This window comes from Scedosporium apiospermum, assembly GCF_000732125.1.
Source record: "Scedosporium apiospermum strain IHEM 14462 chromosome Unknown SEQ_SAPIO_0132, whole genome shotgun sequence".
Lineage (NCBI taxonomy): Eukaryota > Fungi > Ascomycota > Sordariomycetes > Microascales > Microascaceae > Scedosporium > Scedosporium apiospermum.
In genome coordinates this window covers 1,110,866-1,126,396 of record NW_015971833.1, presented here as the reverse complement: position 1 = coordinate 1,126,396, position 15,531 = coordinate 1,110,866, and the positions used below count along the sequence as shown (strand labels likewise).

The following is a 15,531-nucleotide window of genomic DNA, read 5'->3' as shown; positions in this document are numbered from 1 at the left end:
GTACATTGGTTAGGCCGGACAAGGGCTTTATATCTTTTCATCATTCCCATTCTCAGTGACACGGAGGTGAATCTTGTTCAAGCAGCTACCATGGAATCTGCAGCGCATCGATGGCGTCGCTCAGTAAATCATAACGGGACCTACCGGCTACAACTACATGCCAGTCCGCCTTATCCAACGTCGGCACGTTCGCCGCCAAGATCTGCCCGACTGTTACCTTCCCGCAGCTCTCGTCATCCCCCTCAAACCCAAGTGAACGTGCATGTTTTAAATAAGCTTGCGGCACCGTGACGCCGTGCGTAACTGCTGCCACCGTTCTACCGGTGGTTGCATTGTGCACGATCACCATGCCATAGTCCACTGGGCGGGGCACACCAGCCTCCTGGATGTAATTCTCAATAGACGCCACTATGACGGTACCGATGCCCTCTTCTTCAAACATGGCCTGTTGTTCGGGCGTCGTGTCGGCGAGTGCGCGCAGCGCGTTGCTAATACGATTGTGCGCGCCCTGTGCACCCCGCTCGTTATACGGCTGCTCGCCGACATCAGATTCCGCCGGGATGGAAATCTGCCGTATCGTGGTACCTGGCGGCTTTTGTTTCTCAAAGGCCTCTACCAAGATCCGTGTCTTCTGCTTGTTTGCGGTGGGGATGACGAGCAGGACAGCATCACCGTGTCGTGGGAAATGATAGCTATCAAATGGCGGAATTGAGGGTCCTTTGCGAGGAGGAGGCACGATGGTCTCGGTATATTTGAGACTCGCGATGCTGCTCATGAGACCCTGTTCGGTGAATGGAGCCATGTTCTACTAGACTGTGATAGTGGCGGACGCTCTTTTCGTGGAGTTGATGGGGAATTTATGTGTCGAAGCTCGGGGGGGGGGGGGGGGGGGGGGGGGGGGTACAGGTCGCATCTAAAACGTGACGGGTCGTCAGGAAGCCCGAAACGTGGGCGTCTCTGAAGGTGATCCAATAGTTGTGAGAAATTCTACTTGGACGCCGCCCAATTTGCGTGCCGAGTTCTAGCTCAGTGTCACGCCCTGGGAGTAACTTTCGGAGTTCGTTCAGTAGGATGGGTAATGAAGGAATGCGATAGTGGGAGGAGAGTGTAATACGATGAGCTGAATACATTAAATAATTGGAGAGTTTGAGGCGGGATTTGTACCAGGCAGCAATAACCGTTGTCAGCCGCACTCCCCGACTTTGCCTCGCTTGCGACCGAAGTGAGGTAGAGACCCCGAGACATGTTCCAGTGGGTCGAGAATCCATCTCATAGCATCACATTTTTTTTATATAAATATAAACTGAAACCCAGTCTGGTGAGGGCACCTCTATGCAGGCGGGTAGCGAGCGTGAGTGAGAACGGAGAGAAATGGACAATCCGAAGTAGGCTACCCCAGACTCCAGACCCTGTCAAGAGCGGCCCCAGTCGCAGTTGAGCATGCAGTTCTCTCATCCTCCAAATTCGTCACCTGAGAGGGCCTTGGCAATGCGGGGAATATACGATGTCCGCGTTTGCATGCGGGCCCTCCCAAGCTGCCCCTAAAGCACCAATGCAAGGAACCCTCCGTGGCTCTGACTCGGTCGCGGGCCGCCTGTAAAACGGAATTGTCCTCAGATTCAGTGTCTGAATCGTTCATGCCAACATCCGAGTCGTTATCGGCAGTGTCTTCGGAGTAACTCTTATGGGCGACATGCGCAGTGTTGCGCAGGAGGAGTTCCAAGCTGGGCCTCTTCTCATCACACTTCTCCACAAAGCTCCCCCCCACGACGTTTAGGCTATGGGAGGTGCCCGGCGGCCGGATGTGTGTCCTTCTTAGTGTCCACGGCAACACGCGCGTGTGATGCAAATCATCACTGGAGGCATGCTTGCCATTAGTCGGGCCGGCCTCGTCACCCACGTCATCTTCTGCATTTGAGCCTTGATTGCTGTTGGGCGAATATTCGCCTCTAGGAACGGCTTTTTTGATGCGTCGAACCCAGCGTAGCCGCCCGAGCCGGCATCCATGCCGTCGGGTTGATCCGCATGTTGGTTTGAATTATTATCCTTCCGAGCACCTAGGCCGGAGCGCGTCTCCAGACAATTCAACGTACCACCGTTGCCGTCACCAGCTGCAGCCACCATATCCAAGCCGGTATCCGCGCCATGAATTGGTCGACCAAGCTCCGCACCAGAGCCTGAGCCCTTTTTGATTTCCCATCCGGATGAGTCTCCAAACCGTCATCTGAGGAATCCTCGCCGTCGCAGTCCGGGTCATCCCCCTGGCGGGTAACCAATTCCTCGAGCTTTGTAGGGGGATACTCGTATTGAATGCCCTTGTTCGTTTGACTGACTGGCGCTGCGTCGGTGGCGCCGGCGTTCTCAAGCAACTCGACCGTAGTAGCAAGCCCTGCATTTTCAGCCTCTCCTAACGGGTTTCTTCCGTTTAAACATTCGAGGTTGATATCGACCTTTCCTGTAGCTAGAAGCAGTCCGACAACGCCTTCACAGCCATTGCTAGCGGCCAAGTAGAGAGCTGTCCGGTCATAGCAGTCTTTGCAGTCGGCGTCTACTCCTATTTCAAGCAAAAGACTGACAACTCGATCGTGGCCATACTTCGCCGCCCAAGTAAGTGCTGTCCGGCCCGATTATCCCTGGCACTCGGATTTACCGCCGCAGATTTCATTAGCAGCTTGCAAGCCCCTTCGCAGCCCGACTGCGCAGCTTTCATAAGAGGCGTCTGTCCAAACTCGTCCCGGGTGCGGCAGTTGACATTGGGGTTCGGCTTGATCGATAGTAGAAACTGGATGGCAGCGACGCTGCCGCACTCAGCAGCCCAAGGAAGCCTGCGCTCAGCCTCGGCCCCTTCCAAATTAGCATGAGCACTAGTCGAGTCTAGTAGCAGCCGAGCGACTGCTTCTTCATCCGTCTATATTGCTGCCCACGGTGCGGACTTGAATTCGTCCGGCTGCGGCCGAGACTGTGTAAGGAGAAGCTTGACGATACTTTCTTGGCCATTTTCAGCTGCCCTAACAAGCGGTGTGCAATTGTCCTTGTCCCTTAGCCGAGGAGCCCCCCTTTGTTAGCAGCAGCCCGACAACTGCTTCGGAACTATACCCTGCGGCCAGCGAAATTTAGATGATATTTTGATGGATTGTATGTTATACGGAAATAGACCACTCAACACGCTCAACGGCTAATTTCCTTTTCTAGCAGGGGGGTAGTGTTGCGATTTACTGATGCAGGCCATGCTTACATAAAATTTGATGACTCGGGTGGTGAGCCGGACACAAATATTGTCCAGTTGTGGTAAAATTGGAATTGTTATTGTCTACAAGATTTTCCCAAATGGGAAATTATTCCCGTCAAAACTAAGAACAATGGGCAAAGTCTGAATATCAGCCATTTGGCCACAGCTGGATTGGGCTGCCAAGTTAGCAACACCCAGTTATCTTCGACATCATCAATTTCTCACTCCACGCGCATAAAGCCATCTCGCCTCACCCATCCGTCTTTACCCTCTCCTGAGACGATATGGACCTTTGGGCCGATCTACTTTAGCCCCATCCAGCTCCATTCTCTCAAATTCCCACGAAAATGCTTAAATCAACGTATAAACCATCCACACATCCCGACGCCCTCTCCCCACTACCTCCAGGATGGACCGAACACAAAGCTCCTACGGGCCACACCTACTACTATAATGCCGCGACAAAGGAGTCCACCTACAAGCGACCAGCACCCTCAGTCTCTCAACCGACCCCTGCAGCTCCCCAGCCTTTCGCACCAGGGATATTCCCCGGCGCTTTCCCCCAACGACACCAAGCGATCCCCAACTTATCCGATCCCGCCGTCGCCAACGCCTGGCTCGCGCGACATCAAGCCCAAACCCGGCCGTCCCATGTTCGCGACCAACGGGACTCGAGGCCAAAGCCCCGGCCGAACGATAAGCCGAGATCGAAAGAGCCCATCCCCGGCTGCGAACCTTGGATCCTAGTCTCGACCAAGTACGGGCGGAGATTCGTGTATAACCCGGAGAAGAATGCTAGCTACTGGCGCATACCTGAGAAGCTCATGCCGGGCATTTTGGAGCTCGATAAGGCTAGAGTATTAGCGAAAGCGGGAAAAGTAGAGAAGATGGAGACGCAGGAGGAGGGCGCTCCGCAAGAGTCTACTTCGAAATCCCAAGAGGCGGTAGCTCCCATTGCTACTACAAAGGCGGCGGATGAATTATATGACAGCTCTGAGTACGAAGAAGTCGAGGTTACTGACGAGGAGGCCGAGGAAGGCGACGAAGTAGAGCTCGTAGAGGATGAAGAGGCCGACGAACATCGCTCGAAGCGGCAGCGAACCGAAGATGTTGCGGACGAGGAGATGGCAGACTTTGACGAGGAGGAGTTGGCTCTTCAGTTGCAGCTGATGGCTCAAGAACAAGCGATGGAGCAAGGAAACTACGGCTATGAGGAGGAGATTCCAGAATTCTCGGAAGAGGACGCCAGCGAACTTTTCAAAGACTTGCTCAACGACTTCAAGATCAACCCCTACAGCTCCTGGGACAAGCTCATCGAGGAGGGCAAGATTGTCGACGATCCCAGGTATACCGTCTTACCAACTACAAAGGCTAGGAAGGACGTCTGGGAGGAGTGGTCCAGGGCCAAGATCCGGGAACTAAAGGAGCGCAAGGAGAAGGAAGAGAAGCCAGATCCACGAGTGACATACATGCTGTTTTTGGAGAAGAACGCGACGCCGAAGCTTTACTGGCCAGAGTTCAAGCGGAAATATCGAAAGGAGGCTTGCATGAAGGACTTTGCCCTGTCAGACAAGGACAGGGAAAAATGGTACCGGGAGTTCATTAACAAACTGAAGCTGCCCCAATCGACGCTCAAGGCTGAATTGACGACATTCCTGAAGAGCCTACCACTGGCGGTCCTCAACAACTCCTGCGACCGGTCTCCGCTCCCTCCCGAGGTGCGGGCCGACACCAGGTTCATGGCTCTACCCGAGACTGTCCGGAATCCTTTGATCGAGGCTTATGTGCAAACCTTGGGACCTCCTCCAGGCGGAGAAGAACAGGCACCGGGGCCGAGCGCGGAAGACGCCAAGGCCAAGGAGGCGAGGGAGAAGCGTGAGAGGGCGCTAGACCAGAGGAATAAGGCTATTGAGCAGCAGAAGGAGAGGGATAGGCGGAATCGTGAGATTGCGAAGGCTAGATTACGGGAGGGTGAAAGAGAAATAGAGAGAGCTATGCAAGTTGGGAAGCGTGGATTGATAAGTCAGTTGCAGGGCGATGGAGACGAGGACTGATTAGATATCGGAAAAGGCGTAGATATTAGACAGGAATAATATCAACGACGATTACGAGTATATTACTGTCATTTCGCATCAGTGTGGTTCATCTTTACCAGCCCGCCTGCTCCATGATGTTCATTCGAGGCTGAATTACCTCTCCACCCTGCATCGGAAGTCACTCTTCCTCTGTAGGTCGCCAAGCCCCAACTGAACAACACCTCCAGGTAATTCGCCAGATCTGATTGGAAGATGAGGCACCCAACCTTTCCTTCCTTCATCTGGCCGAGGCCGCAATAAGCTCTGAGCTCAATTCTCCCACAGTTCTTTCATGCCCCGACCAAAACCTAGTCCGGCTCAGCATAGCCCGCCTAGCAATGAGATGTCCGACCGGGTGCACGGAGTTGGGGACAGCCAGTTGGAGCAGTCCTCTGTTGTCTCGACTTGCATCCTTCAGACATGTCCTGATGCTGTGTGACCTACCGGAGGGGTACCCCGGAAGTCAAAGAGAAAGGCAGAGAAGATAAATAATGGGGGAGGTCCGACGCTTCTCAGAAGTAGTCGCCAACTATCCGTTGCGGTCAACATCATTTTAATTCCAACGATTTATCAGCACGAAAGATTAAGAAATATCATGAATTACAGATTAAGCCAGTTATTTCTCGGGCTCGTCATAGGTAGGACCAACATCAGTTCTGTTCCGCTTTGTCCCACAACGAAGGCTAACAGTCGGACTTGGTGAAAGTTGGTGCCGCCCTATCCAGAAATGCTCCACCAAATCCAGCGAGCCAACTCGAGAGCCGTCGAATAAAATTCCTTGACCACCTGCAATTCTCTCCCCAAGTTAGCGATGGGATTCCCAGCAGCAATACCAAGAAGGCCAGGGCTTTCCCCCCAGTCAACCCTTATGCTGAAAGAGCTTGGGGCCCCGGAGCAGGTTTCGGCCCCGCCGGAGGTCCGCCAGCGGGGATCAATGTGAATTCCGGCTTCAATCCCGAGAAAGCAGCGCGTGTGCGCAATGCCCACGGCGCTGTAGCCGCCATCACCATGGTTGGAATTTTCCCAATCGGCGCCATCCTCACTCGAACGAGGGGAAAAGTCTGGCTCCATGTAGGAATCCAGGCGTTTGGCCTGGTAGGCCTTCTTACGGCCGTGGCGCTTGGGATATCTTTGGGGAGGGACATGAGGAACCCGAGAACGGGGCGAACTGTTGTGAGTAGAAAGGGAACCCCCCCCGAGCGGGAGACTAATCCCTTCAAACAACCAGATCTCTCGGCCCAATATCGGGTTCCACCTTGTTATTGGCATCATCGTGTTCGTTGCGCTCCTGCTCCAGCCTATTCTGGGGCTCCTCCATCATCGACAGTTTAAGAAGACGGGAACTCGACAGGTGTGGTCTCGCTTTCACCTATGGGTCGGACGTGCCGCTCTCACGGCTGGGATAATAAACGGCGGCTTAGGTCTATGGGTTTCTGGTGCTGGAAAGACCGGCACTGTTTCATATGGTGTCGTAGCTGGTGTTGTCTGGCTAATATGGGTGGTTCTCGCGATTCGGGATGAGACGGGCCGGATCGCAGGAGTCCGGAGAGAGACTAGCTCGAGGAATGACGAAGTCATGGGCTAAGAATAGATTGTGTGGTGTTTTCCGCATGAAGGAAAGGCAAGGGCAGATATCTAATTTGCTTGACTAGGCGTTTATGACTCGGTTTACTTGAACCAATGTTGGATGAGATCAAGATCCCTTGGTCAGAAGTCAGTGGGCCTCGACGAAACACGCGATGTATAAGGCCAGTCTAGTTTCCACATTAATATTGCACATGTCCTTTTCCTTTAACCCAGTACTGCAGAAATATCGAACAACCAAACCAAGCCATTCACGATTACAGTTCGTCAAAGAACCGGCTCGCTTCCTTTTCCACCGTCGAGGCGATTTCCCGAATATCAGCGGCAGTCTTGCAACCATCCTCGAGTACGAAATCATCTACCAGCCCAGACTCAACCCACTCAAAATACAAGTTCTTCACATCGCCAACGGGCTTCTTCTCAGGCTCCTTCTCGGGAATAATAGTAGCCTCCGCTGCCACGGTCGCTTCCACGGTATACCAAGTCCCGGTAATCTCTTCAGGGTCATTCTCCTCGCGCGCGGGAGGCTCGAAGGGAAACACCTTCTCCTTATCGGCAATCGCAACGACCTTTACGCTTGGAGAGACATGCTTGGCGGATAAGACGGCAGGCAGAGACCCCGTTTTGTTGCAGACGTCGCCATCGGAAGAGATGACGTCGGCCCCAAGCAGCACCAAGTCGACGTCCTTGGCAGCAATGGCGGCGCAGGCATCGGTAAAGACAGTGACTGTGCTCGGGTTGGGAGCGGCCGAATTCGCGTTTAGTTTCTCAATAAAATCAACGGTTTTTGCAGCGAGGGCGGCACCTTCGAACCGCGGCCTTGATTCTAGGATTCGGAGGTCGAATGGAAAGTTCGCCGCCTCCATTGTATCCGTGAGGCACCGCGATATCGTAGAGCTTCCAGAAAGCGTAAGCACCCGCACAGGACGATCTTTTGAATAATTGGTCTCAATGAGCGACTGGAACGAGCTCGAGATATTTTTGTTGAGGTCCAGTCGCTGCCTCCCATATTCTTCCAGGGCCTCCCGAATGGCCTTTCCGCGATCGGCTTTAGACAGGTCCTTCCATTTCGAAAGAACACGACTTTCAATCAACTTGAGAGATGAGAGCATCACGTTGAGAATCGCAGCTCCCATGCTCTCGCGGCCATTCTTCCAGACATTCCAGGCTACCATTCGAGCCTGCTTCCACCATTCCTCCTGGGACTCGGCGTCTAGGGCAACGACGACATTCGTGAACGTGTCAAGGGCCTTTGCCGCGAGGATTCGGGCCCCGTTCAGGTGATCTTCTTGCAAGTCCTCCAAGCCCGAGGCGAGAATCTTGCCGGCCTCTTCGCCAATGTCGTACTCGATCCAGGCCCTACGAAGGCTTACAGCAAGTCTGGGTACCCCCCCAAAAGCGTCGCTGTCATTCACGTCGCGGGGATTATGCCATCCCCAGCCTTCATGCTCCCAATCGATAGTAAGTCCTGCTTCCCCTTTTCCCCCTTTCTCGATGGGGATGAGATCGAAAGCGAAGGGGTGAATGGTCCATTCCCGCTTCAGGCGCTCGTCTATGAAAGAATATTTCTTGCCTTGCCTACGAAGTCGCAGAGACTTCTTAGTCAAGGTTGTCTCCTCATGGAGCTCCCGCCATGCCGTGTCGAGCGGGGTAGGGTCTGCTATTTCGACTGATCCCGAGATGGGTGCCAGTCTATGTCTGCGAGAGGTGTCAACCAGAACTCAAGATATTCCCTGCGGTCTGGCCCGCAAGTGTGGACGGCGGCGATGACTTACTGATAAGTACTGACCTTGTCGCTGCGTTTGAAAAGAGCTACCTTCGGAGCATCGGTGGAGGTAGGCGAGAGGGTTTTAAAAATGAAGCATGAAACTACAGACCGGTGGGTGAGCTCCCGGATTGGCGCCTCCATGATCTAGGTGTAGACGATGTAATTTAGTATCTTCAATGTTTCGCAATCAAATTTGGTCTCGACGGCCTAGGGCTTCGTTGGTGATATCAGGCGCCGCCGTTGGTTGATATTTTGTCGAAAGTTAAGGTTGAATGTGTAGAGAGGGAATGATGACACGATTTGAATTGAGCGAACCATCGAATGATTATCAGCCAAATTATCTCGTCACATAACTTTGAAGAGCGAAGAACACAATGTGAGAAATTATGATAAATCACCCCACTCGTCTTCTCATCCTCAACACTCAGGTCGAATACGTCTCATCAGCGAGAAAAATAATTGAAGAGAGCTCCGGCGAGACGGGGGCCGAGATACAGAATGGGCCCGATCACGGCGGCCGGTCCTCTCCCATGATAATCGCACATCCTCCGTCTCTCCTTCCCGCCCAGTCAGCAACTTTTTATATGGCGGCCTCGAGGGAAGGAGCCCTCCCTTCCTCCTTCCGTTATTCTCGTTCCACTAAAGCGGACCCAACCATCTTTTATAGATGAGATTACAGAACAAATCTACCAGCCGAGTTGTTCAAGTGAGCCTGCACTCATGATGGTCTGGCGGGCCAAGACCAAACGACTCACAAGGTTAGAAAACGACCCCGGATTGTTTTCGTAGGCGATGGGTTCATTCGATCCCGGAGCCGAGCTTTTTTGCCGTTTTTTTTTTTATTCCGTTCGTTTTTGCAACAAATACTTCCTCGCTTAAATCTATCTACTTTTTTCTTCTTCATAAAATGTGTATTTTCGCTTTTGTTTTTCTTCTTCTTGACATCTCTCGAGTGAATAACTGGACATCGACTCCATATCTAGAATGAAGTCTCTATGCGCAGGGCCACGTATCCGCTGGCGGCAAGCCAGCGCGCGGAACTTACTTCGTAGAGGCAAACCAGAAGCGCCTCTCGCCTGGCCTCCCACGTTCCGGGGCGGTGGTTCTATCCTCAATGGTTCCTAGTCGCTCGAGCATAGGTTGGCCATTCGCGTAAACCCCAAAAAGATCATGATCGTCATTGAATGGGTGGGGGAAAATGTCTCCTCCCCTCCCGAAAGGTTCCATGACGTTCATTGCCGAAGAGACCCTGCTGACGGAGAATGCCTCTGGGGTTGGACGGCATACCTTCTCCGCATCGAGGTGGCGTCATCTTCTGCACCCATTCCATCTCGATGCTTGTGTAGCATGAGGGCTTATTTGACGGGGGGATGCTAAATACCCGAGTCAGGTCGCCTCTCAGACGACGCGTGGTATTCATCGTGATAAACTTAGAAATCCGAGGACAACCAGTGGCTCAGGAAGAGAGCACGTCAACAAAATGGGTCGACTCTAACATTTTCTACGGCTTCAGCGGACTTGTCCATGAGCACTCGATCCTTCTCGGGATAACCTTTATTCAACCAAGACATAGCAGGGATAGTACGGCATGCAACAGTCTGGAAGGAGGCAACATCCCGCGCCATGCTTACACTCTCTCGTTAACGGATTCCCCTTCGAGAAATAGAGAGTCGCGCACCGACCCACCTTCCCGCCCACTCATCCACGTCTCCGTCTCACTGCGGGGGGAGGGGAGAGAGAGATCCTGCTCCTCAGTGTCCTCGAAGACTCTGGCTTCTCACATGGTCGAAGGCCATAAATACCGCGTTCCAAGCAAGCGGTGGGTCAACTTCTACAAAGCAAGCTTTCGATGCGTCCTCGGTATGGTATACTAGGTAAGGTCGTGTTAAGCCACATCGCCTAGACCATCGACTTGATATCATTCATCATGCGAGATGTTCTTTCCGTCCCACCCCTCCATCCCACCCCTCCACTTTGACGCCCCTACTGTACGTATTACGGGCGGCTCTGGTCTTTAATGGGCCCGGGAGTACGAGTGTACATCTTTGAATGAGGTAAACTGTCCAGGCCTTCTACCCTGTAGTGAGGACGTAGGGTGTTATCCTGCCCTGTTACTACTAGATTACCACAGACCTAAGAGCAATGCAAGACCTCTTGGAAGCCTGGAGTAGGGTAGTATTCAGAAGCAAAGTTAAACCCCCACGCTATCCTGATCCAGGGTCTGTCCCGTCGATATCCCGTCCTTGTCTCCTTGACATGACGCTATGACTGAAGCTGGGAGAGTATTACTTACTGATTATCAGGGGGATACCGAACACCAGCAGAACCTCAGTGTTTGCATGTATTCTCCTACTATGTTAGTGGCTAGAAGTACCGATATCTAATTACCTCTGCATAATCCCCACCCCACAGTGTCGACCGGTGACAGGGCCCCGAGATTATAGAGGGCAGGACTGGCTGCCTTTGTCTCCAGCATCACAACACGTTCCACTCGACTCGAAATAAAGGGACTGTTACACTTCCTTTTTTCTTACGAAAACGCCAGATTTATGCAACCTTAATCCTCGGCGTGAGGGGGCAAGTACTCCGTGGTGTCCACGGCAAACACCCTCCGGAACCTTGTAAGTGAAGTGAGGGAATCACACAATATCACAAGGGAGCCTTCCTTTCCCTGACCCGTCCCTCCCTATCTGGATACCAGGTTGCCCATCCCTTCGTACACTGTGTCAATCTTAGAGTTTCCAAATGGTTGTTTGGCCCTTTGTCGCGGTAATGGTCCGTCCCTCCCCCGCAGCCTCCTGCACAAATGTCGTACCTCAATGCCTTCATCGGGGCGCCCACAGACCCTGGTCAAGGTGTGATGGCCACACAGACGCTCGCTGGTGATACTCGACATAGAATTGTATCAAATACTTCGTACATCGGGGATTTCGAGACATTCAACTTTTTTCTGCTTGCTAATCGCCAAATCAACGGGCATATTCCCGCAATTCACCGGGCACATCCCGAGGAGAGCAGCACACTTGAGGTACGCAAAACGAAAATCAAAACTCTGTACTTTTCATATTATGCTGCCAAAACATGACGCAGACACTTTCATCCAATGCATATACACAATGATTAACACCCCTATCTAATAAGCCATGCCAAATGATATCAAGGAAAAAAAAAACAGGAGCCGCAGAAATCGCCACATCAACCCGCCATCCTAATCTTAAGAGATGAGTAGGCAATAGGTTCTAAATGGTAAACTACTAGTCGTAGACAAAAATGAACGAAATCGAATCGTTCTTTTCATAGAATATTCAGAGGTAAAGCATTTCCAGAGAATATCTCTTTTATGCGTGGAAAATAGACTCAACCATTTCGCCGGACCGCACTGCGAGAACCGAGAGCAAGGTATCACTCAGCTTTAAAAAAGAAAGAAATATGTCAGTGGCGTTTAACTTTAAAAATGGGGGAATTGGGCTTTGGTGGTTGAAATGAGAGCGTCATCGGAAGAGCACTTACACCGTGGGTACCCTCGCAGCAACCCTGCAGCCACACCCCGGACCCGGGTTGAACGGCGCCGTTGTCAAACTTTACTCCGTAATTCCTGCCGACCTCGAGTTTCCTAGTCTGCGACACGCCGTCGCTGCTAGGGGGAGACACTTGCCAGCCATCAAGGCTCTTGCTGTTCGCGTCAACGGCGGTCTTTGCCGACACCGCGGGAAGGAGAGAGAACGAGTCCTTGAGCAAGTTGAGGTGTGCGCTTCGTTGGTAACCAGTGGCAGAAATGACAAAGTCAACGTCTAGGACCTCCTCAGATCCAGCGGACTCCGGGACCGGGGCAATTCGAATCTGGAGGCCGTCGTCGGGGTTCTGGCTCTTGGGCTCGACAGATTTGACGATGTATCCGCTGCGAATTCGGTGGGGCCACTGGGTCTCATCGGGGCCGAGGACTAGCTTCTGGCCATACATGCGCTCGAAAATGGATTCGATAAGCTCAAGGCGGACAACGCTGTAGTTCGTGGGCTTGGCATCGGCAAAGAAGTTCTGGCGCCACTGGGCCGATCTCGAGTGGATCACGTCAGTGAACTCGGGGTTGAAGATACCGTTGATGCTGCGACGAGGTGGGACACGCAAGTCAGTTCATGCACTAGAGACCGGGACATACGGATGAAGAGAGGGGAAAGAGCCTGAACGCAATGAAGGTGCGAACTTACAACGGCGAGTCGTCGCTAGGTCTCAGGTAGTCGGACCGCATGATCAAGTGGGTGCGGGAGTTAGGGTAGAGGTTCTGAATGTTGGTAAAGATCTCGGCGGCGCTCTGCCCGGCACCGATAACAGCGACGCTGTATGGCTTGTGCGAGTCGGTAAGGACATTGGGAACGACTTTGGCGTATTGAGAGGAGTGGATAACCCTGGGGTGGTTGAGAGAGAGAACTTCAGGGATCTGGGGCTGTCCACCAATGGCGACTACAACGTTCTTGGCTCGGTAGGTAGAAACGGTACCAGTCTTGACGTTGCGGCAGCTGACGGTGAAAGTCTTGACACCGGACGCGGTGGAATCGGGGGAAGCGGGATCAGGTGTCACAGAGAGAACTTCGTGGTTGTACTGGACAAGGTCATCGAAATGAGCGGCACACCAGCGAAGGTAGTCCTCGAACTCAACACGAGCGGGAAGGAAGGTGTTGAGGTTGATGAAGTCAATTAACCTGTCATGTTCGGAAAGGTAGTTAAGGAAAGTGAATTGAGACTTGGGATCCCTCAGTGAGGCAAGATCCTTGAGGAAGGAAATCTGCATCTTTGCGCCGGGGAGGAGCATGCCAGCATGCCAGGTGAACGTGGGCTGCTTCTCAAGGAAGAGAACACGAGGGGCGCGGCCCTCAGAGCCAATCTGACCGCCAGCGGCCAGCTTGTCATGCATGGCGATAGCAATGGACAAGCTAGCGGGGCCGAAGCCAACGCAAAGGAGATCATGGACATCGGTAGAGTCGGTGGGGAGGAGGAATTGCGACTTCTTGACTGTTCGCGCAGCAGGCGTCTCAGAAGCAGGCTGCTGCTCTACGGGAGCTTGGGCCGGAGCTTGGGCCGGAGCCTCAGGAGCTTGGATACGAGTTTCTTCCTGCTGAGGGGGGGCCGGAGGCTGGACGGCAAGGGATTCTTCTTGAGCGGCGTGGCCGTTGCCATTGGCAGTGTCATTTAATTCGGAGTGGCCATTGGTACCATTGACACCATTGGTGCCGTTAGTGCCATTGACGCCGTTGGCACCGTTCGAGGTGTTGAGGCCGTTAGACTGGGCGTCTACGGCGGCGAAGTTTTCGTTAATTTGAGGGGACATGGTGTAAATGACGTGGTCTCGACGAGGGGCACGATAAGAGGAAAAAAAAAAATTATGGAGGGGTTCTGCCGTAGATCTTGGAGGGGCACCCAGAATGCGGGGCAGGCCTGAGGAAGGAAGGACTTGACTTGTAATCCGGAAGTGGACTGATGAAGGCGTAGCCGTGGCGGAGGGTTAAAAAAAATGTCTGGCGTGATGGATGAAGTTTCTCTTGGATACCTGACAGAACGAATTGTCTCGGACGTGAGAGGGAATGGGTCAGAAAAAGATGTTGTTAGATGCCGAGCTTGGGAGCTGAAGACTCGCGCATTGATAGCTGTCAACCACAGTCAAGGATCAATCTAGAGCTTGAGTATGCGGTATGCACAGTTGGACTAAGTGGTAGTAGATGGTGCTAGATCGAGATCGGAAGAACTCGAAGCTGATGATAAGGGAAGGGGGAGGGAGACGAGAACAGAGCTCCGAGGCGAGGTGAGCCGGGAAGGGAGTTAATATAAATGTTGTGTCGGCCGGGACGAGAATGGGGCACGAATAGAATCCAGGTCCTATTCCGATTGCGAGATGGGTTCCGGTAATTTCTTTTGTCTTTTTTTTCTTTCTTTCCTTTTTCTCTCTTCGTACTTTTTTTTTGTTCTTTCCTTATTCTTCATCGCTTCTTCTCCAAAGCTGTCCCTTCCAGGAACAGGCCATGCGGAGTGGTAACTTGTACCTTGCCCACTCGGTCATATACGCGTAGATACATTTGTGTGGGAGAATGAAGGCATGGAATTCCCAAGAGCGACAACAGAAGTGGTTGTACATGTTGGGGTTGGGGTTGTACCAGGGTGTTAGCGGTACTTGTATGGTTAACGTAGCTGGTGGGAAGGCTCGACAGCACCGTAGAAACGCGAGTGTGACGACAGGCAGGACGTAGTGTACATCGTACTAGCAGAGTAGGGAAGTTACTCCACTACGGGAGAGGATGGTCTGTCCTGCCAATGATAGACGGGAGTGGAAGTAGAGTGAGGGAGGTGGATGTAGTGAGTGCTACTGAATGCCACTGAGAGCCACTGAATGAGAGTTAGTGTGCATTTCCACTCACCTTCTTCAAATGCTACATGTAGTGTACTTGGAAGGCCGGCTCTCGCTATCAGCGCCAGGCTCTGGACTAGGGGATGGATCAACAAGAATGGTGTGCTCTCATACCCGCCCCATTGGACATGTTCCATTTTGGAGCACTAGCAGGCTTGAAGTCTCTGGTGGGAAAAGCAGCACAGGGCGGGTGTGTTTCTCTCCCAACCTTGTTTTAGTGTATCAGGCAGTGTACAAAGTGGCCTCTGTTCTCGCAATCCGTGGGGTACCGCTGCTTCCGACTATGAAGTACCTACAAGTAATGCCTACTCTTTCCGCACTGGCGCATGGAAAACACGCCTGGCCGCGTGCAACGCGCAAGGTTCCTTCGCAGATTGACAATATGCCAGCCTCGGCAAAGGCTGGCAGGGATGAAGATTCTAAGATGTGTCTTCGAGGTCCATCGCGTTTCCGTGATGGAGGCAGCACGACAGAGGCTATG

At 52.7% G+C, this 15,531-nt stretch overlaps 4 protein-coding genes across 4 annotated transcripts; 1 reads left to right on the top strand and 3 right to left on the bottom strand.

Annotated features, from left to right (window-relative positions):
* Positions 1 to 85: 85 nt before the first annotated feature.
* Positions 86 to 2,997, bottom strand: SAPIO_CDS9036 (uncharacterized protein; the record flags this gene model as incomplete). Its single annotated transcript, XM_016790535.1, has 5 exons — positions 86 to 781; positions 1,580 to 1,888; positions 2,094 to 2,594; positions 2,651 to 2,844; positions 2,925 to 2,997. 5 exons carry the CDS (start codon positions 2,995 to 2,997, stop codon positions 86 to 88), a joined length of 1,773 nt encoding a protein of 590 aa, XP_016639838.1.
* A 579-nt stretch (positions 2,998 to 3,576) lies between these two features.
* On the top strand, positions 3,577 to 6,889 carry SAPIO_CDS9035 (uncharacterized protein; the record flags this gene model as incomplete). The annotated part of the gene is made up of 3 exons (XM_016790534.1): positions 3,577 to 5,170; positions 6,011 to 6,477; positions 6,533 to 6,889. The coding sequence occupies 3 exons, from the start codon at positions 3,577 to 3,579 to the stop codon at positions 6,887 to 6,889; spliced, it is 2,418 nt and encodes an 805-aa protein (XP_016639837.1).
* Positions 6,890 to 7,145: 256 nt separating this feature from the next.
* SAPIO_CDS9034 (uncharacterized protein) lies at positions 7,146 to 8,797 on the bottom strand (the record flags this gene model as incomplete). Its single annotated transcript, XM_016790533.1, has 2 exons — positions 7,146 to 8,580; positions 8,664 to 8,797. 2 exons carry the CDS (start codon positions 8,795 to 8,797, stop codon positions 7,146 to 7,148), a joined length of 1,569 nt encoding a protein of 522 aa, XP_016639836.1.
* Positions 8,798 to 11,910: 3,113 nt separating this feature from the next.
* On the bottom strand, positions 11,911 to 13,979 carry SAPIO_CDS9033 (L-ornithine 5-monooxygenase; the record flags this gene model as incomplete). The annotated part of the gene is made up of 3 exons (XM_016790532.1): positions 11,911 to 11,946; positions 12,167 to 12,758; positions 12,862 to 13,979. 3 exons carry the CDS (start codon positions 13,977 to 13,979, stop codon positions 11,911 to 11,913), a joined length of 1,746 nt encoding a protein of 581 aa, XP_016639835.1.
* Between the last annotated feature and the right edge of the window lie 1,552 nt (positions 13,980 to 15,531).